The sequence below is a fragment of the Pinus tabuliformis genome, chromosome 8 (assembly GCF_031772625.1).
Source record: "Pinus tabuliformis cultivar Carrire ecotype Pingquan chromosome 8, CPIR1, whole genome shotgun sequence".
Taxonomy (NCBI): Eukaryota; Viridiplantae; Streptophyta; class Pinopsida; order Pinales; family Pinaceae; genus Pinus; species Pinus tabuliformis.
Window position 1 is genome coordinate 486,504,572 of NC_142294.1, and position 27,499 is coordinate 486,532,070.

General features: G+C 35.3%; 1 protein-coding gene across 1 annotated transcript; it reads left to right on the forward strand.

Annotated features, from left to right (window-relative positions):
- The first annotated feature begins 13,103 nt into the window (after positions 1-13,103).
- Positions 13,104-18,610, forward strand: LOC149236202 (uncharacterized). Its single transcript, XM_089368805.1, has 2 exons — positions 13,104-14,203; positions 14,392-18,610. Exons 1-2 carry the CDS (start codon positions 13,104-13,106, stop codon positions 18,608-18,610), a joined length of 5,319 nt encoding a protein of 1,772 aa, XP_089224931.1.
- Positions 18,611-27,499: the final 8,889 nt, after the last annotated feature.

A 27,499-nucleotide genomic window follows, 5' to 3' on the forward strand; every position in this document is an offset into this window, starting at 1 on the left:
GGCCGGTTCTTGATTTTGTGATTGCTTTAGGTTCCAATATGATTTTTCCTTCCTTGTCAAGTTCCAATAATATTGTTTGAACTCGGAGCTTGTCACCTATAACCTTCTTTAAGCATGAAACATAGAGAACTCGGTGCACTGGGGAAGATGCAGGAAGCTCCAATTTGTATGCCATAGTACCAATATTTTGGAGCACCTTGTAAGGACCATAGTACTTTGGTGATAATTTATCCTTCCGGAGGGATATTTGTGTGTATGTGTTATGAAACTGGCTCACAAAAAGATAGAAAATATAGATCAACGCCTTAAGACTCAGCCTCTTCGAGGGGGCAACCTCCTTTACATTACACAAATGAACAATTCTTGGATGATACAAATGACAAGGCCTCCTTTCTATATATAGGAGTCTAAGGGGTCATAATATAATCAAAGCCGACATAACAATAATAATGTAAGGGCACAACAATAACATTAGTGGGATTTTATGGGGCACAATAATAACAATATGGGGACTACATGGGCACAACAATATAGTAAGAGCGTTTTACTAATAACAATAAGGGGTTACACTAGTAGTATAGGGACCTAACATGCCCCTCTCCTTCAAAAAGTGTTGTCCTCAATACTTGAGTAGTTTTTGATGTTTCTGTATAAAATCCTTTTCCTCCCATGTGGAATCTTCAATGGGTAAGGTCTTCCACTTAATGAGATACTCTGAAATTGATCGATTACGTAGCTGCCGAGTTCTTGTTTCCGTGACTGCTTTAGGTTCCAATATGATTTTTCCTTCCTCGTCAAGTTATGGCAATATTATTTGAACTGAGATCTTCTGCAACTTTTGAATGAATGGCCACACTTCTTCATCCTTCTTTCATTCATCCCTTGCTTCATTTATCCAATCTGGTTGGACAATAGAAATAGCAAAAAACAATGCTTCCACATCCTCATCCTTTCTTGAGAGTGCACCTGCAACAACATTTTGCTTCCATTTTTTGTAGATGATTTCAAAGTCATAACCCAACATATTTGTGACCCATTTTTCCTATTCTTCTGAAGATAATATTTGTTCTAAAAAGTATTTAGGACTACCATGATCCATTTTTACCTTGAAGTGCCTTCCCCTTAAGTAGGGTCGCCATTTATTAAGTGCATGTAGTATTGTCGACATTTCCTTCTCATAAATAGCTTGCTTGAGATGTAGCCGTAAAAATACCCAATCACCTACATCAAAACTTATTTCACTGTGATTTTGATTTTCTTGTTGTTTCATTTTTTTTTTTCTAGTTAAGACTAACCTAAGTACCCACGGGGGATTTGAACCGGTGACCTATCGCAAGGAGTGCCTTAACAGCGCACCCATTCACCATCAATCCAAAGCCCCGTGGGCCCTGTTGTTTCATTTGATTCTGCACCAAAGTGGCATTATCTTTTAAAAGTTGGAGAACTTGTTGTTGATGCTTGATGTGATCTTTTACTAATTGAATCTTTTTCTTCTTGATATGTCCTTTTATCTGAGAGTTTGAGGAGTGGTAATTTTTTCCAATGCATTACAAGACATGGATAGATTCATTTCTTCTTTCTTGATGTCATCTTTAACTTCTTGAACCTTTTTCTTCTTGATACGTCCTTCTATCTTGAGAGTTTGAGGAGTGGTAATTATTGCCAATGTTTTACAACATATGATCGATTCATTTCTTCTTTCTCTGGGGTTGGTTCCTGGTGTATATCCTCTTCCTTTGATGTTTCTTGATCCTTTTCTTCCTCCTTTTCATAATCTATGTAAAATAATTTCTTCTCAACACACTTATGAATTTTAGTGTATTTTCTATCACAATTGTAACAAATCCCTTTTTCTCCTTTTTCTTCCAATTGTTGTGGTGTAAACTTTGTAGGTTGTGGAAGGCTAGGAGAAAAAAATCTTCCATAATTATAGTCATGAGTGGTGGGATTCCTTGTTTCCATAATTTCGCTTTCAATGTTTCTTGCCAACCTGAATTCTTTCTCCAATGAATCAGGTTCCCAAAGACGAACCTCATGTTGAATGTTATCCTTTAAAGTCCCTATGAAGACATCAATCATTTGCTTCTTTGGAATATCATTTACACTTATATTCAATTTTTGGAAGTCCTCAATGTGCTTTGCCATTGAACCCTTTTTTTTGAGATTTATCAATTGGCTAAAGAAGGTGTTTCTCTTTGTATCCTTATAATGTGCTATCATTTCCTCTGTGAAAATTGACCATGTAACAAGTGGTTTATGAGAACAAAGTCCTTTATACCATAAAAATTGATCCGGTTCTAAAAATGAAGATGCAATACATACCTTTCGTAACAGTTGCACCTCATGTAGATCAAAATATTTCTCCATCTGTAGTATCCAACTTACTGGATCCTTGCCATCAAACATCCTCATATTGCCTTTTCTTGATTTTAGGAGCTCGATCTTGAAACGAATGTAACTATGTAATTTCGGATCTACCAGTTCTGAAATCACGACTTGCAGTATCCCTCTATCTCCTCTTTCTAACCCCGCAATTCTTATCAAGATTGGATTCTGAAAGGAAGAGTTAGGTAAAATCTCCCACAATGACCTGATTATAGACTAGTTCAGTAAAGGGAACTTGTACGAAGTGCCACGTGTCACTATTTTAACCTTATGACCTACAATTGATACAAAAAAAACTGCAGTCCGTCCTCTTTCTATAACTTCTTACAAAATTTCAATATGATGTTCAAGGAGAATGTTATGACGATTTTCCCAAGATCACCTATTTGGGATGTAATTTCGGAGCCTGCAGAAACCCTAAATGTGTTGGATTGTATCTCCAAAAATATAGCAAAAAAAGATCTTAAATTCAGGCTCGAGCTTCACCACATTTTCATCTCAAATGAGTAATTTTTTTAGCTTCTGAAATGTCGCAGAAAAAAAGTTATAGCGAAAATTCCATGATGACCTGTTTGAGATGAAATTCTAGAGCTTGCAAAAACCATAATTCCTTAGATCATATCTTTGAAAATATAGCGAGACAAGATCTGAAATTTAAACTCAAGATTTAGAATGATCTCAGCGAAAATGGTTTTATTTTTCTTTTGAAACTTCGTAGTGAAACAATTATAACGAAAATTCTATGATGACCTGTTTGGAGCAGCGAAACCCTAGAATCCAAAGCTCTGATACCAAATGTTAAGAAACCAGCGCACAAAAAGATAGAAAAGATAGATCAATGCCTTAAGACTTAGCGTATTCGAGGGGACAACATCCTTTACATTACACAAATGAACAATTCTTGGTTGATACAAATGACAAGGCCTCCTTTCTATATATAGGAGTCTAAGGGGTCATAATATAATCAAAACCAACATAACAATAATAATGTAAGGGCACAATAATAACAATAGTGGGATTTTATGGGGCACAATAATAACAATATAGGGACTACATGGACACAAAATATAGCTAGGTGGTTGTACTAATAATAATAACGAGTTACACTAGTAGTATAGGGACCTAACAGTATGGTTGTAGCCGTAAAAATACCCAATCACCTATATCAAAACTTCTTTTGCTGTGATGTTGATTTTCATGTTGTTTCATTCAATTCTGGACCAAAGTGAGGTTATTCTTTAAGAGTTGGGGAACTTGTTGTTGGTGCTTGATGTCATCTGCTTGAACCTCACAATGTTCTCTTAAAGATGATGTGATGGATGGTGGATGATATCCATAAAGTGTCAATGCATTACGAGATATAGTCAAATTCATTTCTTCTTTCTCTCGGGTTGGTTCCTGGTGTATATCATCTTATTTTAACATTTTTTATCATTTTCTTCCACTTCTTCACAATTTACGTAAATTAGTTTCTTCTCAACACACTTATGACCTTTAGTGTATTTTCTATCACAGTTGTAACAAAGCCCTTCTGATTTTTTTCTTCCAATTGTTTTGGTGCCAACCTTGTAGGTTGTGGAAGACTATGAGCAACAACACTTCCATCATTATAGTGATGAGTGGTAGACTTCCTTGTTGCCATAATTTTTCATTCAGCTTTTCTTGCTACCCTGAATGCCTTCTCCAATGAATCAAGTTTCCAATGCAAACCTCATGTTGGATGTTATCTTTTAAATTGCCTAGGAAGACACCAATCTTGTGCTCCTCAGGAATGTCGATTACCCTAATATGCACTTTTTGGAAGTCCTCAACATGCTCTTCCATTGAACCCTTTTGGTTGAGATTTATCAATTGGCTAAACAAGGTGTTGATATTTGTATCCTCATAATGTGCTATCATTTCCTCCATAAAAATGGACCAAGTGACCATTTTTTTACGAGATAAAAGTGATCAAGACCATGAAAACTGACTGGGTTCTAAATATAAAGTTGCAATACGTACCTTTTGTGTTTTTTACACATTATGGAGATCAAAATATTTTTCCATTTGTAGTGTCCATGTTACAGGATCCTTATTATCAAAGTTCCTCGTATCAATCTTTGGAATATGGTGGGTCTTCAATCCAATGTTAGATTCTATGAAATCATGATTAACGTTTCTTTTATTCTCATCATGAGTTTCATCTACCACCTTTTTACCTTTAGGAGGCCTTTCTTGTAGCAACTTTGTCCCACCTTCCTTGAAACCTTCCTTGCCTTTCTTAAAATCTACTTCCATACCATCGATATTAGCTTCCATGGAATAGATAAAACTATTTATCTTACCTTCGGTCGCATTCTTCAAATCATCCATCCAATTTTGCTTACTAGGTGTTTCTATTTTCTTGATTCGAGTCATTATTTTTCTTGTTTTTATGAGCTCGTTATTTAAACGACTGTATGTCTGTAGTTTCGAATCTCCGAGTTCTAAAGTTTCTGCTTGTGGTAGCCCTATAATTCCTCTTTCCATCCCCACAATTTTTATCACGATTAGATTCTCCAAGAAATCGTTATGCCCAATCTCCCACAATGACTTAATTATAGACTTGTTCAGTAGAGCGAATTTGTATGACATGCCACATGTCACTGTTTCAACCTTCAACCCTAAAAAGGATACCCAACAAATTAGAATATGTTCTCTTTATGTCACTTTTTATGAAATTTGAATTTGATTCTCAGAGAGAAATTTATGACAATTTTCCCAAGGTCACCTATTTGAGATGTTATTCGGGAGCCTGCAAAACCCCTAAATTCCTCAGTTCATATCTCTAACAATATGGCGATACAAGATCTGAAATTAGGTCACAAGGTTTATCATAATTTCGGCTCAAATGGATTTTAATTTCATCTTCTGAATTTTCGTAGAAAAAATGTTATAGTGAAAATGCCACGATGGCCTGTTTGAAGTAGCGAAATCCTAGAATTCAAAGCTCTGGTACCAAATGTTATGAAACCAGTTCACAAAATAGAAGAAGAGATAGATCAATGACTTCAAAATAAGCTTCTTCGAAGGGACAACCTCCTTTACATTACACAAATGAACAATTGTTGGATGATACAAATGACAAGACCTCTTTTCTATATATAGTAATCTAAGGGGTCACAATATAATCAGAGCCAATATAACAATAATAATGTAAGGGCACAACAATAACCATATGGGGACTACATGGGCACAAAAATATAATAAGGGGGTTGTACTAATAACAATAAGGGGCTACACTAGTAGTATATGGACCTAACATCTATCTATTCCTACGCAGAACAAAACACAAAAAGTCTCGTTTGTCATTGTGAATGGTTGATAGTACCTACATTATCCATGACTCCCTGAACAAAGGAAGAAAAATAAAATTTACTTGTTTCCCTTCTTATACCTCTCTTTCAAAGTAAATTTGCATCCCAGTTCTGTTCTTTATAGATGTGGTCAAATTTTACGTGTTAAAAGGTCTTTTCCAAGGTTTTGATATGATTCATCCAGTTAATTAAAATTGGCGGATTGAAATGATTTTGGACATTGACCCATTCTATAATGCCCATGGCATCTCCATAGATCTATTATTGATTAATCCATAACCATTTTACCGTGATCAATGCACCCCATAACGCAATGATTTCTGCCCTACTATTGGTTATTTTCCACGCTCCCACAAGAAATGATACACTGTATCAGTGTTGATGTAAATAACAACTCCACATACACATGGTTTGTTAGCACATGCCCCATCAAAAAATCCCACCGAATATGAAAGACATGTTTCTCTAATCTTAATGTTCCTGCCGCCTTTGTTTCTTTGTATCTGTCCAATTTCATTGAAATAGGTTATAGTCTTATTAATATCATCTTGTACCTCCAATATTTTTTGTTCAAAGATAATGGAATTACGCCTACTCCAATTAGTCCATATGATATATAAAGGTAGCACCCTTTACTATCTCTCTTTGATCCAAATTCCAATACTTGATGACATTTTCTGTGTAACTCGTTTTGATGCGATTTTAAAAATTCCCATTACTCCGTTCCATATTGCCTTTCGATACAGACACTATATGAAGATATGATTATTATACTCCTCACCCTCCTAACATATATGGCAAATTCCCAGACCCTAAAACCCTCTCCTTTGAAAATTCTGCCATGTCAATATCCTATGATGACATTTTATTTTATTCGGAATGGCCCATTTCCATATGAACTGACAAATAAGTGGAAATCCATATCTCTCCTCATTTAGCATACTCTTATATATGTCTTTTACCACCGGGGTTCCTTTCTTAAGTGTTCTCGTGATTCGGAGAATGTTCATTCGTTTGGAGCGACTCGCTCATTTGGCAGACGAAATCGCTTTACTCGTCCAATCTGCACTACGGAGCTCTTCATTCCCTTCATTTACTAAAAGCTAAGCTTCCAAAATCTGTGCTATAGTTCGTACTATATATCGTCATTTCTTCAACCCACTATCCATACATATTACTAGTCCCTTTCCAAATAGTAGAGAGACAAAATCATGGTGTGAGAAAAAGTTTCTGAATCATCATGATATGATATCGCTACTATGGACTTGTTAATAGTGAATGCGTTTTGTATGGTTTCTGTTTTCTAAATATCTAGTTTGAAAAGTAATTGATAAAACAGGGTATATGAAATATATTGGTTGGTTTCTATTAGATTTAGGTTTATTATATTATACAGTCAACTTGATGAACACTTAAAAAAAAAAAAAATATTAGTATAACTTTTACTTTGTCTCTTCCGTCTCTTCTAATCCAATATCTCATGTTTTCACAGAATTCTTTTGTGCTTCTATAAAATAACAGAGGCAAAATCATAATGGGTGAAAACACTTTTGAATCATCATGATACGGTTGTTGCTGTGATGAACCTGTTAACATGGAACGCTCTTGGATAGGGTTAAATATATATGTTTCCAGTCCGATAAATAATTGATGAAATAAGTATTTGAGCTACAAATCTATTGATTTATATAAATTTTAGTCGGATTATGTTACATGTTTAAATTTGATGTTTAAATGTGATGAAATAGGGTTGAGTTGAAAATCAAAGGTGAAGACTTAAAAATCCAAAAAAAACTGAAATATCCTATAATCCTACTACCACTATGTTACAATTATACAAATGATTTTTGTATCCAATTACCAGCATCAATGGTTTTTCTATCCAATATTCAAACTGATCCAATATTGAAACTAGGGTCACCTATACTCAGCCTAAGCGAAAAAAAATAATGAATCAATGTCGCGTTCAATTTTTGTCAATGGCAGAGTGGATAGTGGATGAAATAATTGAGCAAAAAAGCATCGATCGTATGATATGAAGAATATTTGACTTCTTAATAAGTACCTTTATCTTTTTAAAGATGAGTGAAATGAGAGACTTCTTTCTCATTTTTAAAAAGGCATATGAATGGGGTCGAAATCATGCGTACAAATTAGTGCGTTTCATATTCTGTTTATACTTTCACATATGATGCGTTTTATCTATCTTTTGGACCATGCATTTTATTGGTATTTCTCCACCGTGCCTACAATTATTAATTAATTATAATAATTAATAATAATAAATCAGTTAATTAATGGTGATAAATTAGTTAAATATTAAATGATGAATTATTATAAATTAATTAATTAATTATTAAATAATTAAAATTTATTATTAATTATATTAATTAATAATATTTTTTCTATTAATATTAATTGCTTAAGTTTATTGATACAATATTTACTTAATACACTATTAATATATGAATATTTAGTGTTTAATATATCATTAATATTTTATTATATTAATATAATATAATATCAACAAATGTAAAAAACATTATTGAAACATTTAAATAGATTTAATAAAAGTTTATTATAATATTAATGGTATATTAATAATATATTATTCTATATATTTATAATATCCTATCGATGAATTAATCTATCAATTACAATATGTTAATTATGGTTGAGTATTGTTGACATAGTCAACTATGGTCAACATGGGCCTCATAGTCAATTATAGTCAACGTGACTACCATAGTGAACCATAGTTACCACAGACATCATCGCCTATGACTAGGTGACTTATTGTCAACAATAGTGAATTATATTGAACTATGGTGTGAATTATATTGAACTATGGTGGATGATCATTGTTGAACATGGACACCTATAGTGGATGGTCAAAGGTAGCCATAATCAAACCCTGGTTGAGCATCAACAACCACCATTTAAATGGTAACCATAATAAAACAATGGTCAACTATTAAGACACCATAGTCAAAATATGGTCAAGCACACTGAAACCATATTCAAACCATGGTTAGCTATAGTGAATTGTGTTTAACTATGGTTGACAATAGTCAATGTTTAGGTTTAAGTTTAATTGAACTTAAATATTATGCATAGTCAAGATTTATTCTATACAAAGGCTCAACGATGGTCAAGAATGGTTCAACGTCACATTGTCACAAAGATTGTCTCAATATGAAAATTTTTCATGGTCAACTATTGTCAACCATCGTCAACCATGTTCAATCATGGTCAACCATGGTCCAACATTACAGTGTGACAAAGATTGTCTCAATATGAAAATCAACCATCGTCAACCATGTTTAATCATGGTCAACCATGGTTAACCTTGGTCAAGCATGGTTAACCTTGGTCTAACGTCGCATGTCTCAATATGAAAATCAAACATGGTCAACCATTGTCCAACGTAGTATTGTGACAAAGATTGTCTCAATATGTAAATCAGCCATGTTTATTTTAGTGTTTATAATATTTATCATAGCATTTATATACCTTTCTTTATAATATTTATCATAGTGTTTGTCATAGGATTTTCTCGATATGAAAATAAATCATGGTCAACCATGGTCCAACATTTCATTGAGACAAAGATTGTCTCAATATGAAAATCAACCACGGTCAGCCATTGTCTACCATGTTTATTTTAGGGTTTATAATATCTATCTTAGGGTTTATATACCTTGGGTTTATAATATTAACCTATTAGGTTTAATACTATTCCCTTAGGTTTATAATCCATTAGGTTTTTAGTATTAATCTATTCGGTTTATTATTCCTTTGGATTTATAATATCAATCCCTTAGGTTTATTAATCCAAGGGTTCATATTCATAGGGTATATAATATTAATCCTAGGATTTAATATAAATCCCTTAGGTTTAAAATCATGGTGAACCATGGTCCAACATTGGATTATGACAATCATGGTCAACCATGGTTCAATGTTATTCCCTTTAGTATATAATTGCTTGGGGTTTTAATATTAATTCCTCTGATTTATAATATTAATGTTAAGGTTTGGTCAACCACAGTCAACCAATTTTATTTTAAGTTTTATAATATTTATCTTTGTGTTCATATACCTTGCATTTATAATATTAATCCCTTGTGTTTAATATTACTCCCTTGGGTTTATAGTAACTTTTGGTTTTAGAATTAATCCCTTGGGTTTATTAATCTAAGGGTTCATATTCCTAGAGTATAATATTACTCATAGGGTATTTAATATTAATCCTAGGTTTTGATATAAATCCCTTGGGCGTAGAATAATGGTCAATCATAGTTAACAGTGGTCCAATGTCACATTGTGTCAAATATTATTTTGATATGAAAATCAACCATGGTCCAACATCGCAAAGTATGAAAATCAACAATGGTAACTCATGGTCAATCGTGATTATTTTAGGATTTAAAATATTTATCTTAGGGTTTATGTACCTTGGGTTTATAATATCTATCCCTTGGGTTTAATATTATTCCATTGGGTTTATTAATCTAAGGGTTCATATTTCTAGGGTATAATATTATTCATATGGTTCATAATATTAATATTTGGGTTTAATATAATTCCACTGGGTTTATAATCATGGCCAACCATGATCCAACATCACTTTGTAACAAAAATTATCTCAATATGAAAACCAACCAATGTCGCACTATGACATGGATTGTCTCAATATGAAAATAAACCATGGCCAACCATGTTCGAACGTCGCATTGTGTGAAAGATTGTTCCGATATGTAAATCAACCATGGTCAATCATGCTCAATAACCATGGTCACATTGTGAGAAATATTGTCTCTTGGTCTAATGTCACATTGTGACAACCATGGTCATCTATGGTCAACTATGGTCTAACGTCACATTGTGATAAATATCATCTCAATATGAAACTCAAACATGGTCAACCATGACCAACCATTGTCTATTGTTGCATTGTGTCAAATGTTGTCTCAATATGAAAATCAATCATGGTCAACCATAGTAAAACATCACATTGTGACAAAGATTGTGTTAATATGAAATAAATCATGGTAAAACATGGTCAAACATGGTCGAACGCTTTATTCTTGCAAATATTGTCTTGATATGAAAATCAACCATGGTTAACCATGGTCATCCATGGTCTAACGTCGCATTGTGACAAGGATTATTTCAATAAAAAAATCAACCATCATCAACCATGGTTATTTTGGTGTTTATAATATTTATCTTAGGGTTTATATACATTGGGTTTATAATATTAGTCCCTTGGGTTCATAATCCCTTGGGATTTTAGTATTAGTCCCTCGGATTTATTGTTCCCTTGGGTTTATAATATCAAGTGTTTATTATTCCCATGGGATTATAATATCAATCATGATCAACCATGGTCAACCAAGGTCAACCATCGTCAAATGTCGCATTGTGACAAAGATTGTCTCAATATGACAATCAACCATGGTCAACGATGGTCCAACTTTGTATTGTGACAAAGATTGTCTTGATATGAAAATCAATATTTGTCAAGCATAGTCAACTGTGGTCCGACGTCACATTATGAGAAGGATTATCTAAATATGAACATCAATCATGGTCTACCATAGTCAAGCATGTTTATTTTAGGGTTTATAATATTTATCTTAGGGTTTAATTACATTCAATATATAATTTTTATCACTTGGGTTTATTATTCGCTTGGGGTTATAAAATCAATCCCTTGGGTTTATTAATCGAATGGTTCATATTCCTAGGGTTTCATATTATTCCCTTATGTTCATGGTTGTCTCAATATGAAAATCAATAATTTTCTCAATAATGGTCCAACGTCATATTATGACAAAGATTGTCTCAATATTATAATCATGGTCAACCATAATCAACAATGGTGAATCATGATCAACCTTTTTAAAAAATGGTCAACCATGTTTTATAAAATAAAACATGGTTGTCCATGGTCAATCATGACCATCCATAGTGGAACATCACATTGTGACAAAAATTGTCTTGATATGGAATTCAATCATGGTTAAGCATGGTCAACGATGGTCCAACGTCGCATTGTGACAAGGATTGCCTCAATATGAAAAATAACTATGATCAACCATGTTTATTTTAGTGTTTATAATATTTATCTTAGGGTTTATATACCATGGATTTATAATATTAGTGCCTTAGGTTTAATATCATTCCTGTGGGTTCATAATCTCTTGGGGTTTTAGTATTAATATCTTGAGCTTATTATTTCCTTCGGTTTATTATTCCCTTGGTCTTATAATATCAATCATGGTAAACTATGGTCAATCATAGCGAACCATGGCCAACCATGGTTAAATGTTGCATTGTGGCAAGTATAGTCTCAATATGAAAATCAGCCATGGTCCAATGTCGCATTGTAACAATGATTGTCTTGATATGAAAATCAATCCTAGTCAAGCATGGTCAACCATGGTCCAACATCGAATTGTGACAAGGATTGTCTCAATATGGAAATCAATCATGGTCAACCATATTTATTTTAGAGCTTAAAATATTTATCTTAGGATTTATATACATTGGATTTATTGTTCCATTAGCCTGAAATTTCTTTTGTATAAATATATAATAATAATATTTAAAAATAAATATCATTATAAATAAATAAATTAATAATAATTATTTATTTATTTTTTATAAGAAATAAAAATTAATTAATTTATTTATTATTAAGAAATAATGAATTTTAATATGGTTAATATAAATATTTTTATTTATATTAAATATTTTTATTTAATATTAATATTAATATTAATATTAATTATAATTATTAATTAATTACAATTAACAATTATTATTGATTATCATTATTTATTAACAATTATTAATTGTTAACAATTATTAATAAATATTATTATTAATAAATGTGGTTGATATATGTTTATCAATGTTTATCAACCACATTTATTCGGTGTGTTAGTTTTTATATATTTGTATGTATACTTGTTTTTTCTTATTATTAAAGCTTTTTTTCGAAAAAATACTAAAATTGTGAAATTTAATTGTTATTTTATTTTTAAATTAAATGATACAATTTAAAAAAAAAATTATAATTTTTTTATTATTTAAAAATGTATTTTTAAATATATAAATAAGTTCTAAGGTCGTGGAGGCGGCGTAGTGGTAAAGTCGGCCTCGTCATGACGGACCGGTCTTGTGTTCGATCCCGAGCAAGGTCGTAGCTCGTCGTGCGAGTAGTAACCGAACCGGGCCAAGCCCACTACCTTTAGTAATATTGTTTTCGCCTGCGGACTTCAGAGCTCGGCCCGCAGCTAGGGTTCTGACCCCGCCGCCCTGTGCTGGCTGCTGCGCCTCAGCGCACAGCTCCCCCCCTCCCTCTGCAATCAGATGGAGGCCCCTGAGGGCCCTTCTCCCCCCCCGGATCCGCCCCCTGAAGTTTCAGCTTTCAAGAATCTGATAGCGAACGGATCTCTTCGGCAACCTTCACTGACCCAGCAAAAATTCATTAAAAGGTTGGAATCGATCCCTTCTGTTGCCCTGCCAGAGGAGGATACCTGCAAAGCCGCTCTGAATCTGTCTGAAAAAGGCCTCATTGGCCAGTTTACAGGCCTATGGCCCTCTCCCAAATCTGTGGAGGATTGGACCCAAAGAAACTGGCAACCTCTCATAAAAAATGGAGTGAAGAGTTACTTCGTGGGCAAAGGGTACTTCGTCTTTGTCTTTGAATGCTCAGAAGACAGAAGCCTAATATTCAGAAACGGCCCCTACTTCATGGGGCCGCAGGGACTCTATCTAAATCAATGGAATCCAGATTTTGATCCCACTCAAGATGTTCCATCCGCGGTACCGGTGTGGGTTAGACTTCCCCATCTGCCCCTTCACTGCTGGAACCAAAAGTCGTTCCAGACCATTGGGAACGCTCTAGGCAAGTATATAGATCAGGCAGTAAGAAGAGATCAATACTCCTGTGCGCGCATCTGCGTCGAAGTGGATCTCGAAGAAGGATTGCCGGAAGCGATCAAGCTCACGGTGGCAGGTTGGTCTCACATTCAAGAGCTTGATTACGAACAGCTCCCATTTAAATGCAGACACTGTCATGGCTATGGCCACTTCGCCAAGAACTGTAAGAAGAAAGCAGAGGAACAGGTTGAGAAACAGAATGGAGAACAATGGACATTAGTCCAAAGATCAGTCCAAGCAAAGAAAAACTCAGGAAAAAGCGCTCCAACAAGTGACAGGAACAATGATACCCCAGCTCAGGAAACGGGAGACAACGAAAAAGGATCTGAGGAGGCGCAACCAGATCTGCCGACCAAAGCTCAGGCTAATGAGAATCCTGAGGAAACCCCATCAAAAAGCAAAGAGGCAAGAGGTGAAATCCACATTGAAGCCAACCAAGGCAGCCCTTCAAGTCCCACGTATGCTGACATGGCGAAGAAAAAGCCAGCTATAAGCTCTGAGTCTTCAGAAGAAGAACTCTATGAGAGGCCTTTAAAAAGACCAGGAAGGAAATCCCGTAAAGAAAAAAGAGAAGAAGAAGCAGAAAGGTTCAAAACCCAAGGGAGCCAATCCACGATAGAAATGACAATCGGGAGAAGTAACAGGCCCAGGACTTCCAAGGGCGGTTCCACCCCAAGCATAGGTAAATAATGAAATTAGTCTCTTGGAATTGCAGAGGATTGGGGAGCCCCGCAAAAGTCGAAGCAGTAAAAGACCTTCTAAAATCGGAACCTGCAGATATCCTCATGCTCCAAGAGACTAAGATAGCAGGACAAGCCCTGCTAGAAACCGGAAACTCAAAATGGAAGAAGAATTCAGGCATAGCTGTCAGCGCTCGGGGAACCTCGGGAGGCCTGGCAACGCTCTGGAATGGAGACCTATACCAGCTGATTAGCACTCATGAGACCTTGCACTGGATCTACACAGAACTCATCCACACTTCAAGTAAGTTAACTATCTCTTTGGTCAATCTTTATGTTCCAGTTAACTATTCAGAAAAAAGAGACTGTTGGAAGTCTTTGGCAGATTTCCTCGAACAGGAAGCCCCTAACAACATCATCCTCGCGGGTGATCTCAATATTGTCCTGAAAGCCAAAGAAAAAAGAGGAGGCACTGATCACAAGGACCCTATGGTGGGCGTAGTGGAGGAAATCGCTCAGACTTGGGATCTACATGACATTAATCCAATACACGGTTTATATACCTGGTCAAATAATAGATCTGGAGCAGACCACATCTCTGCCCGGCTTGATCGTTTTCTAGTACAATCTCTCCTCATGAACAAGAAAATCATATCATCAAAAATCCTGCCCAAATTGTCCTCGGATCACAAGCCAGTTCAGCTCTGCCTAGAAGACGAAGAAGACTTGGGCCCCATTCCCTTTCGATTCTCTCCTCAGTGGATTGAAAGAGAAGGCTTTATGGACACGGTGAAAATATCCTGGAACACCCCCATTGCAGGATCCCCAAGCTTTGTTTGGGAGCAAAAACTGAAGCTCACTAAAAAAGCTTTGAAAGAATGGATCAAGAAGCCAGCGCCCAATCCCACCTCTCTAAGAGTTGCAGCTGTCCAGGACCTGCATTCCCTGCAAAATAATATGGAAAACAAAATTATTAATGAAAACCTCTTGGAAAAGGAAATTAGAGCGCAGAGAGCAGCCTATAAATCTTTCAGAAACGAGGAAGAATATTGGAGACTAAAATCAAGGAGCCTGTGGCTAAAAGGAGGGGACCGCAACACCTCCTTTTTCCACCGGCAGTACAGGGCAAGATTGTCTAGGAATCACATAACAGAAATAAAGACCATGACGGGCCAAATCTGCAAGGGCAATCAACAAGTTAAAGAAGCTGCAGAACAACACTTTCAGAATCTCTTCAGCTCGGATGACCAAGGTGAAGAAATGGAGGAAGCAAAATTTCTCAATCACATACCCTCCTTAATTTCGCCTGAGGACAATGCAGAGTTATGTAAACCTGTCACAGAGGAAGAAATTATCAATACCATCTGGTCCATGGACTCTGACAAGGCCCCCGGACCGGACGGCTTTTCCATTCACTTCTACAAAGTCTGCTGGGACATAATAAAATATGACCTCCAAAGGATGGTAAGGGGATTCATGTCAAAAGCCAAAGTAGGTGGTAGTACCAACTCAACCTACTTAGCTCTGATCCCCAAGGAATCTAACCCGGAAACTTTTGCCAGATTCAGGCCAATTTCCTTATGTAATGCTTCCTATAAGATCTTGGCAAAGCTGATGGCCAATAGAATGAAGCCCTTGCTCCCTAGAATCATCTCAACATCACAAGGAGGTTTTGTGAAGGGTAGACACATCCTCGACAACGTCATCCAAGTTCAAGAGACCATCCACTCAAGCCAACAGAGAAAGGAGAAAGGCATGTTAATAAAGCTAGATATGGCAAACGCGTTCGACAGAGTTAACAGAGAATTTCTCAGCAAAGTCTTGCTGTCCTTTGGCTTCTCCATTCAGTTTGTTAATCTTCTAAAAGCCTGCATGAACAATCCTTGGATAGCTCCTCTCATAAATGGCAGACCTGCAAACTTCTTTAAAGCGAAGAGAGGCATCAGACAGGGATGCCCTCTCTCTCCCTATCTTTACATCATAATGGCAGAAGCATTGAGCAGAAAACTCGAAGATGAAAGACTGTCAGGCTCCATCCCGGGCCTCAAAATCACCAGTAGATTAAGCCCCATAAACCATGCTTTATTTGCAGATGATTCGATTCTTCTGGGGGGTGCCTCAATCAGAATTGCAAAAGCCTGTGGCAAGGTCATTAGGAGCTACTGCAAAGTCTCAGGAGCATTGGTAAATGAAAGCAAAAGTGAAGTCTACAGCTGGAATACAAACCACCAGGAACTCATTAACATAGCCAACACTCTTGGATTTAAAGGGCATTCTCAATGGGAGAGCATCAGATATCTCGGCCTCCCTATAATCTCAGGAATGAACAAAAGATCGCTGTGGAGTGACATAATCTGCAAATTCAAAGCCAAAATCTCGAAATGGGGAGGCCATTGGCTGACAAAAGGAGGTAAGGTTGTTTTAATCAAATCACAGCTCTCCTCTTTAATAATTTACCAAGCTGCATTTCTGCTTGCTCCCAGAAATATCATGGACCAAATCTCTTCTCTTCTTAGGAATTTCCTCTGGCAAGGGGGCAGGGGCAACGACAAGAAACTGCACCTGGTCAACTGGGAAACAGTCAAGAAGCCTCTCGATGAAGGAGGTCTCCAAATCAAAGATCCCTCCCTGGTTAATCTTGCTCTAGGCAGTAAGATCCTGTGGAAATTGTATAAAGAGCCAAGTCACCCTGTCAGCGCCACTCTTCGCTCAAAATACACTACCAGCGGTGAGCTAAGAAACCTTCGACTGGACCACACAGCCAACAGCACTCTTTTGTGGAAACTCTGTCTCAAGAGCAGCAAAATTTTCAATAGTAAAATCTACAGAATACCGGGGAATGGCAAGAAAACCAGCATCTGGAATGATAGGATAATGGGGCGAGATGCCATAAAGGATAACGAAGAAATCGCAGGCTTAATAGAGTGGTTAACCTCTTCCGGGAAGACAAGTCTCTACGACATATCTGAATGGGACCAGCAAGGCGATTGGACAGGTTGGGCAATCCCTGCACCACCAGCCCATCTACTGCATCAACTGAACATCTTCATGGAGCAACTCGAAGAGATCGCCCCGATCCACAGAGCAATGACAGATCGATGGGGCTGGGGCCATTCTGGCGATTACTCTGCTGCGGAAGGATACAAAGCATATCAAATAAAAGGAAACAGCAAGCACAGTCCAGCGCTTTGGAAAAACATATGGGCTCCCACTGCGCTTCCGAAAATCAATTTTTTTGTCTGGACCCTGATCCATAATAAGATCCTAACAGGTGATAACCTTGCAAAAAGAAGTTTTGCCGGCCCTCATTGGTGCGCCCTCTGTAGAAGCCACGCCGAGACTGTGCAACACCTTTTTATCGACTGTCAATTTGCAAAGGCAGTTTGGGAACATACGCTGCAAGATCTACATATAACCTCCCCGGCTCACATAACAATTCCGGATCTCTTTTCTGAATGGAGCCGCCGGTACCCTCGACACATACAGCAAAAATCGATTTGGAATAAAATTTGGAATGCGCTGCCCAAGTTCGTCTGCTGGAAAATCTGGTTGGCCCGCAATCAGAAGGTTTTCAAGGAACATCAGTTAACTTCTTTGCAGGTAGCAGCCAAGGCTAGATCGCTTCTCCTAGAGACGGTGCAGCAACAGTACTATAAAGAAGATGAAACTCTACAACAGGTTGAGAAGCGTTGGATTGGAAAGCTTACATTGCAAAACAGGAAAACTCTCTTTGCACCTAATCTAGAGCACCCAACCTGGAAGAAAAGAGATGCAGATGACACATTCCAGAAGTGGTGGAGAGCTCAAAACATTCATACAATATTCTTTGACGGGGCTTCTAAAGGTAACCCTGGCCCCTCGGGCGCCGGTGGGATCATCTTCTCTCCTGAAGGGCGCTCCAGAGATTTTTTCTACTGGGGCCTCGGCGTGAAGACCAACAATCAAGCAGAACTTCTCAGCCTCCTTAAAGCCTGCCAAATTGCCAGAGCAAAAGGGGTCAAGGATATCCAGATCTTTGGAGACTCGGAGATTCTAATAAAGAAGTTGAGGGATGGAGAGTTATTCCGAAATGTAGGCCTCAACAGAACTCTGGAAAGACTAAAAAGAACTCTTTCATACTTTACAACCACCAAATTATATCATATTCTCAGAACTTCCAACAGTGAAGCGGACTTGATGGCAAACAAAGGAAGCGCACTGGTCAGAGGGCGGCTCTTCATCAATGAGGATAGCTTCATAGAAACTCCTCCATAATAGATTGTTTCAGCAGCTGTATTAGAAGCACAAGCAAGTTGTAAGCAGGGCTGCCTCGGCAAAGCCCCTCTCCTTTTCCACCAGATTCAATAAAATTCCATAACCGTTTCAGTTAAAAAAAATATATATATAAATAAGTTCTAACCATTAAATTTTTTTAAGAGATTAATATTATGCAAAATCATATCAATACTAGTTAAACTTCGAAATGAGATAATCGGGAAAAAGACAAATTTTTAGAATGTGTGACCTTTTTTTTAACCATTTAAAAATATATAATTCTTTTTTATTTATTAAATTTTGTGTGAGGTATTTTTTTGTGTTTTAGTTTTTCCGCTTTTCCACTTTATAAAAATTTGTACTTAGTGTGTTAACGAGTGTTATTGATGTGATATTACTATTCTTTAGACGCTGAAAGATTCGCGTTGCCCTGGATCTTCATTATTATGATAAGTGCCTTATTATGCGGTGATTTACTTATTAAATATAATTTAAAATTTTACAAAATAGTTAATATTTTTTTTTGAAATTGTGAAGATAGGTCAGGGAGGGTGACTTTCAAATTTGTTTAAATAAGTTTATTTTTGAAATTTAAATTTTGGTAAAGAACATTTATGAGAAAGGCCAACCACATCGAAATAGATCAATTATTAGAAAATAGATTAGGAGAGATTACACAGCACAAATAACACTTAATTTTTTTTATTTATCATAACAATTATATATCTCGAAGATATAAGTTATTTATTCGGATATTTCTAAATTCTAAGAAAATAGATATATCACTCCATATTTAGAAAACAATATTGTCTAGATTGACACTTCATAACTTACACTAACACTTTATAAATCATATGACATAAAAACATTACTTCCCACATCAACTTGGATGCGTTGCATTAAGATAAAAATTTCACAAGTGAGTCAGATTCAACATATTGATGGAGACAGAAAGGAACAACAATATGAGGACAAAATGAAAGATAGAGTTGCAGTGACCGTAGCAAATCTGAAACACTGTAACTCTGTGTCAGTTTTGCAAATCTGAAACGCTAATTAAATTTTACTACAACTGTGTTAGTTTTGCAATTCTGAAATAATCTTTTCCGTATCAAATTTAATAATTTTAACCAAGAATGTTAAGAATTATGGAAAATAGATTTAATTTATTTCATAGACAAATAACTGTCATTCGATCCCGTGACACATGACGCAGAGTATGTGATGGGCGTATACGAAAGCAGTGAGCTTGGCTTTCGTAGGTTTTAGGTTGGAAGTGGTGGGCTGCCTCAAAAATATGTGATCACGTGAAGGCACGAGTGAGCGATACGATGAGATTACATCTTATTTCTATGTCAATTCGCGTACTTCCTAAACATCGGGCCACCAAACAAAATTTTCAACTTGTCGGCATATTTTGACACAAAAATGTGTCACTGCTCGCCAGAAATTTGTATTCACTCATTAAAAAAATTATAATTTTTATTTTATATATAATTAGGTTATTTCTTTTGGATTAGTCTCATTCTTTCGAAAAGGGCTCTCTCATTCTCAACAGTTTTGGAATTTTAAATTTGGTTAGCTTGTGTGATAACGTGACACGCTAGCTAAACAATGTTCCCTGGTGCATTGTTGGCATTGACATCAGCGGTCCTGTCCTCACAATGTTCCCTGGTGCATTGTTGGCATTGACATCAGCTGTCTTGTCCTCATCAAACGATGTGCATTGCAGCTGTGCACCCCTTGTCACTCTCCTGCCACTTCTCCTTGTATGAGTAGTATAACTTCTTTTGCTACAAGGAAAAAATACTTCTGCTTTATTACAGGAAATTATCAACATGTATTTTACAGGAAATCGAATTGCATTACTTTGTAGTCTCTCATTGCAAATTACTCTGTAGTCTCTCAATTGCCTGCTTGTTCAACAGTTTAACAACTTTTATATGGATATCTGCTAATGGGCTTCAAGAAGGATTCTATGATAGAAGTTGCAGTGCAGTTGAGGGCATTATTTAACAATCAGTTTCCAAGGCTTTTGCTCAGAATTCCCTTATAGCAAGCTGGGCTTATAAGGATGCATTTCCATGACTGGTTCGTTAATGTAAGGATAGGAACTAGCATACAGCCATGTATATCCAAGTTGCATGTTTCTAGTTATAAATGCACCCAAAGTACTGTCTAAATTTAATGCATTGCTGCTAAAAAATCAAGTTGTCAGTATCTACTTTATAAATGGATCCAAATATTGTCTCTTTTAATGCATTATTGTATATAGTTGATAGTGAACACTATCCACTCAGTTACACAGCATTGAATGCTATTGTTAGTGGTGTATGGAGTCTTCAGATCTACCATCTATTCAAATTAGACAGTTTACAGACCACTCTCATAGTGTTCAATTAGAAAGTTTACAGACCACTCTCATAGTGTTCAATTTTGCTTAGCGAGATGGATAGTGTTTAATTAGAATTGATAAACTCATCCAAGTTGTAAAAGGTATCAAATAGTGTTCCTGTAGAATTGGTAAACTCACCCACGCTGTAGAAGGTATCTTGATAGTTGATGCTTTTTAGTTGGCCTTTAGTAATAGAATTACTCTTCTTTTAAGGTTATATCTGTTGTGATGTGCTTTAGGCTTAGAATTACTCTCTTGGTAAGATCATTTGTGTGGTGATTGTTTTTTTAAGAGTATGATAGATCAAGAATTTTGACATTTAATTAGCATTTTTAATAAAAACCTGCTATTTTAAATTAAGGTTGGTAGTAGTCCATACGCTGACATTCCATTTCCATCAGTTTTCTTGTTGGTATGCTTTCCATCTGCAAAAATACTGAAAACTCACAATGTTTTAGCTAAGGCATAAGCAAGTGAAATGTGCACATATATATTTTTTTCAAATATCATTTTCCATTTTTTTGCTATTTGGCATTGCCAAAAATGTCTCAGTACTGCAACTTCTCCATTGCAGTCCATGGCCACCATTCCAGGCATAGTAATTAGTTTGGAGACTCAAACAAAATATGGTCATATGCTTCAGAAGAGTGCTATGCCTGTCATAATCACAGTGAGGGTGGGCATAAATTCTATGTTGGGAACAACTTGCAGCTGTGATCAGCCTTGGAATGGACTTATCATCATTTTCAACATTATACAAAACAATATCTTTTAAACTACCACGTTATATCCACAATATTTTAAGTGGCTGATCTAGAAGTATAAGTTTAGATCACCTGATGATCACATTGCTGGAGCTTGCTTTTCCTAACAACATGGAAATTAAGTCAATTTCCTGCCTCTTCATCAGTTTAGCAACTTTTATATGGATATCTGCTAATGGGCTTCAAGTAGGATTCTATGATAGAAGTTGCAGTGCAGTTGAAAGGTTTCGTTCATTCCCATTACGATAGACTTTCACGTAAATCAAAATTCCCGTATTGGACAAAGAAAACTTAACTGAAGACGCGTGAGAAAAGATCTTAGGTTTTTAAAACATTTATCTCATTGAATGGAGAAATTAGAGTTTGAAATAAGAAACTCTATAAAAAGCAGTTGTGTGGTTATATGGCTTCCAATTTTTATTATCAGTCATAAAAAGTTTTAGAAAATTGAACTGAAAAAATTAAGTATGTTGAAGGCATTCATTTTTTTTATTTTAAGGAATGGTTTTAACTTTTCTAAATAGCTGTATTTAGAACCTACTTTTTATTCAATGGTTGTTTGTGAAACCATCCAGCTATCCTTTTAGCAGTTATGGCCAAACAGATCATGTAAGAACTCTGATAAATGAAAACAGAACTGTAAGAAGAATGAGTTGTAATTGATATAACTAACCTGGATATATTGGCAACTGTTTTGTGATGTTGTCTTGAAGTTTGCTAAATAGTTTGAAAGCATAAGATGCAACTTCAACAATGGGTGGACTTCTTTTATAGTTTTCGGCACTTGAATTTAATTGGTGGACATGGACGCACATGGATTGCAATGACTTCATTTTGAATGTGTGGTCTGGATTTAATATGATGTGATCTAATGGTTGGGAATTGGTTATTTGTTGATCCATGTGCTTTGATGTGTTTTAGTGAGAAATAGCTTGAGTTGGGTGTCATTTATTGAACAAAGTGGGTTTAAATGTTATTAGGTTGGGTCACATTTATTGAACATAGGGGGTTTAGTTGTTGAACAACACAACAGTTATGGCTGACATACATTCCATTTTATTATGTGCAGGTAGGGATATTTATTTGGGATACAAAGCTTCAGTTTTGAAGAGTGGGGGTTGAAGTGACTGCTACTTTGTACTTCTGGAATAGACCATTCTGGAAGCATTTATGGTTTTAGCTATTTTCTAGTTGGATCAATATGGTTTGCACTCTTAAGTAGTAAGATACTATTTATGGATAGTTGTGGGCCCAGTCAATATATGGGGAAATTTTGGACATAAATTAATACTTATTTATACTTAATGTTATTTATTTTTGTTTAAATTTTGGTTTCAAAAGTCTCAATCTATGGTGGTTTGGTGGGACCAGTACTATATCAATTACTGGTCCCTACATAACATTAGGAATCTCTAGGTTATTTCTTTTGGAATAGTTTAATTCTCTGGAAAAGTGTTCTCATCCTCCACAGTTCTGGAATTTTAAATTTAGTTCGCTTGTGTGATAATTTGGTGATGGTTTTGTTTTTGGTATTTTGGTGAGAAAACATTAAATTATTTTATTTTATTTGTTATTTTAAATTAGGGAATATTAAATATATATATATATATATATATATATATATATATATATATATATATATATATATATATATATATATATATATATATATAAAAGTGAGATGGAAAGTAATTATTAAGTAAAAATCGTAATGGAACGTGATTATTTTAAAATAATATTAATTTAGTAGTTAAAAATTCATTGATAAAAGTGGTTCGTTGTTATTAAAAATGTCATGTGATTTCAAAATTCAAATCCTTTTGATCAAACTAAAAAAAGTGATTCAAATCCTTTTGATCAAACTAAAAAAAGTGATTGATAAAGGTGGTTTGTTGTTAACAATTTCATGTGATTTCCATCAAACAGAAGACAATTGAAACTGTTAGTAAGATTGAGTAAAATTGCCACAAATGCAAAAAAAAACACAACAATAAATAAACACTAAAAAAATTTATTTAGATTCATAGAAACAAAGAAAAATATTTATAATAAAGAAAAAAACCAATCATAATCATTGAAAAAATTCAAAAAATAAATTTGCAAATACTTACCTTTGAGATAATGGACATTAGCATAGTCTGCCTGTAAACCTATATTTTAACAAGTCAAAAATTTACAAAAAACTATGATGAGTAACTTAATAGACATTAGCATATTAGTATACTCTGCCTGTAAACCTATATTTTAACAAGTCAAAATTAAAAAAAACTATAATGATTAACTTAATGTTAATCATCACTTTGAATGTTGCAGAAATTTTAATCTCAATCAACTACCTTTAAAAAAATAAAAATACATTCGATACCTATTTCTCAACATTTTTCCATAAAATGTTTACTAAGACATTCGATACCTATTTCTCAACTTTTTTCCATAAAATGTTTACTAAATACCCAACCGTAGAGAAATTAAACAATTTAAATTTGGTAAGTGTCCAACTCTACACAAATTAAGTAATTTGCATCACGTAAATATTATATTCTATAAATTCAAATTTAACATTATATCAGTTTGATGACGGGGACAGACACAAATTAAGTAATTTGCATCACGTAAATATTATATCATATAAATTCAAATTTAACATTTTATCAGTTTGATGAAAGGGACAGGGAGAAGACTCAACTAAACCTATTTTAAATCCAAATCTAACCAGACATAAAATTGTGTCATTTCCATCCGGGGGAAGGGAAGGATTTAATGGCATAACTTTCATGCATGTCATAATATGTCCATTATTTATTGTTAATGTTAAACTTGATTGGATTACTTCCTGCACCTGCTTAGTGCGTTTGATCAGTAACATAACGAAACTACTATGTAAATGTTGCTATATATAAGTAGAAATACTATGTGGGCTTAATTTTCACGTAAGGGCGGGATTATTATTTGAGCTTGATTGAGAGTCTCATTGTCATCTACGAGCTGGATTACTATGCAAGTTTGATTATTATAGATAAACAACATTTGGATGGTGCTTCATATAGCATTGAAGTCTGCTAAGATGGCATGTTGGCAAAATGTGAAATAGTAGGCTGCAAAGTAGTTGTGAAAATATGAATGGATGGAATGTCAAAGTGTAATGGCCATATAGGTTGTGAAGATATGAGTTGATGGAATGTCAAGTGTAATGGCCATATAGGTTGTGAAGATATGAACTGATGGAATGTCAAGTGTAATGGTCATATAAGTTGTGAAGATATGAATTGATGGAATGTCAATTGTAATGGCCATATATTCCAGAAGTGAGGAGTGGAATGTGTATTTGAATGTTGTGGTTGTTTCTTTTTACCAACATTTCAATACAACATCTAAACAAGGGCAACTGCGTAGCGGTAGTCCTTACCGTATTGCCAATAAACACTAAACCATTATAAAATGAGTGCTTAGGAGTTTGGACCAGTTTTGCACTTAGTTTCGCACAATGTCAATTTAGTTTTTATGAAATTGTAGTCATGGGTAATCTAAAGAATGGTTATATTGTGGTTTAAAGTAAACAACAGTGACATTTTACTGATATTTATTATTTATTATGATAATCTAAGGAATGGTTATATTGTGGTTTAAAGCCAAGCTATTGTAGATAATTCCTAGTCTTTTATTTATATGTGAGTAACTCTATTCCTTTATGAAGGACTGATGGATGGACCACATTTTCTTTCAAAAGGCATAGGCACTAACAATGGTGGTCCATCTGATGATGTCTTAAGTTCATTTTTGGTATTCACAATAGTGTCACCCTGTTTGGTGCTGACCCTACTATTATTAGTATCAGTACTATCTGTAAACGCCCCACTGTCAACTATTGATGAGCTCTTGAACTGCTTCAACACAGATGATCTTCCTCTAGCCCTCTCTGTAGCTTTCAATGCTTCCTCTGTGGTCAACTTTATCAGTCTCCAAGCACTAATACTTGTCTTAAGTTGTTTTGGGGATTTATGCAAATTAGATTCCAAATCATGCCTGAGAGATAAGCGTCTTAACTCTATGGAATCTTCCTGTTTCATCCATTCCAAAGCAATAACTATATCTATAAACAGGAAACCGCGTAATTTCCACAAGTGAATTCAACACAAACTAGAGAAGAATGATAACCTTGTAGAGGCATTTGAATCTCGTGAGAAAATTAGACTTTGGTGATGCACTGCCAAAACTTTCTTCTGAGATAGTTGGAGATGAGGGTTCGCTAAGATCGGATTCATCCAAGAAATCTTCCGTGTTGCATTCTTCTCTCATGGCTAGAATGTGAAATCTTCCGTGTTGCATTCTTCTGTCGTGGCTAGAATGTAGTCATATGTTCTGATTCCCTGCCAAATATATGTCAAGTGATTATATTCTAAAATGACCTTTGCAAAATTCAGCAGCTGCTTTTCAACTTAAAATTAAATGAAAATTACTTAAATATATAGTCTTTACACCCTATCTGTGCATTCCATAATCTAGGAATCTCATTATGTAATCTTCACACACATACCTTCTTTATTAGGACTATGTGGAAGAAAAAAAGTTCCCCACCATAATCTAGGAATCTCATTATGTAATCTTCACACACATACCTTCTTTATTAGGACTATGTTGAAGAAAAAAAGTTCCCCAAGGGCTGCACAAGCATACACTGAAACTACAGTAAGGAAAGCCTGCGCCCAGATAAGAGACTTAATTAGTATAAATTTTAATAGTTATTCTATTGCTCAATAAACCAATAAAACTGTTGTCATTCAAACTGAAAGAAAAAGCATCATTAATGAGAAGAATTTTACCAAAATAACTCCTAAAGCCCCTCTCGGGAATCCATTTACAAACCTAAACTCAATTTCATGAATGATGTCTCTTTAAAACTAGTCCTGCACCTCCCTCCAGTATAAGCTGAAAATGGACACCACATACACGATGAAACTTTAATCCAGATAATGAATCAAGGTGCTAAAAGTTTGGCTATCAAGAAAGGGATGTCTAGCATATTCCAAACCTATACTGAATCCACTGAAACCATTCTAACCATGGGCACTCTGCGCATTTGACCTCTGGAAAACCAGATATCCCTGTGTACAACTAGCCCATTTTAGTCAAAAATTCGATAGTTTTTGAGCTATTGGTCTACGGTCATAGCAAAGCTTATTTGAGAATTTTAGGAAGCATGCATGAGGTTTTGAAACACTTTGGAGTCTGAAGTAGCATGTACCATTTTAGGAAAAGAAAGGAAAAACAAAATCCATTTAACCTCATTCATGAAGCAAAAGTTGTTCTAGTACAGTATAATCCAGTTTATCCTAGATCAAGTGCCATTGCATGAATTTCCTTCACTCACCATAATGAGGATTGAAGCCACAAGAAGCATGAAAGTAGTGTAATTCCTCCTTCCAACACAGTTGTTGAGCCACTACAAAACAGAGAACAAAATTCTCATCAAATCCAACGATATATCATGTATTAATACAAAATGTTACAGAACTTATATGAGCTATACAATTCAAGCCAAATACAGCTACACCTAGTACAATTAGAAAATAAGAAAACCCTAACCTTTGTTCTCATTTTCGTATCTCTCAAAACTAACATGACTATATTGAGATCTGAATAGAGTATCGAATTTACCCGGCAATGGAAGTTGTGGTGGACTAAAGAAATCAAAGAAGCTTTCACACCGTCATGGGCTTTTGATTTATGGAT

What these genes read in the sequence shown, in the direction of transcription:
- LOC149236202 (XM_089368805.1), top strand. Translation starts at nt 13,104, where the DNA reads ATGGAGGCCCCTGAGGGCCCTTCTCCCCCCCCGGATCCGCCCCCTGAA. An exon ending in GAAGAAGAACTCTATGAGAG is followed by an intron (nt 14,204 to 14,391) that starts GCCTTTAAAAAG and finishes TTGGAATTGCAG; the next exon opens with AGGATTGGGGAGCCCCGCAA.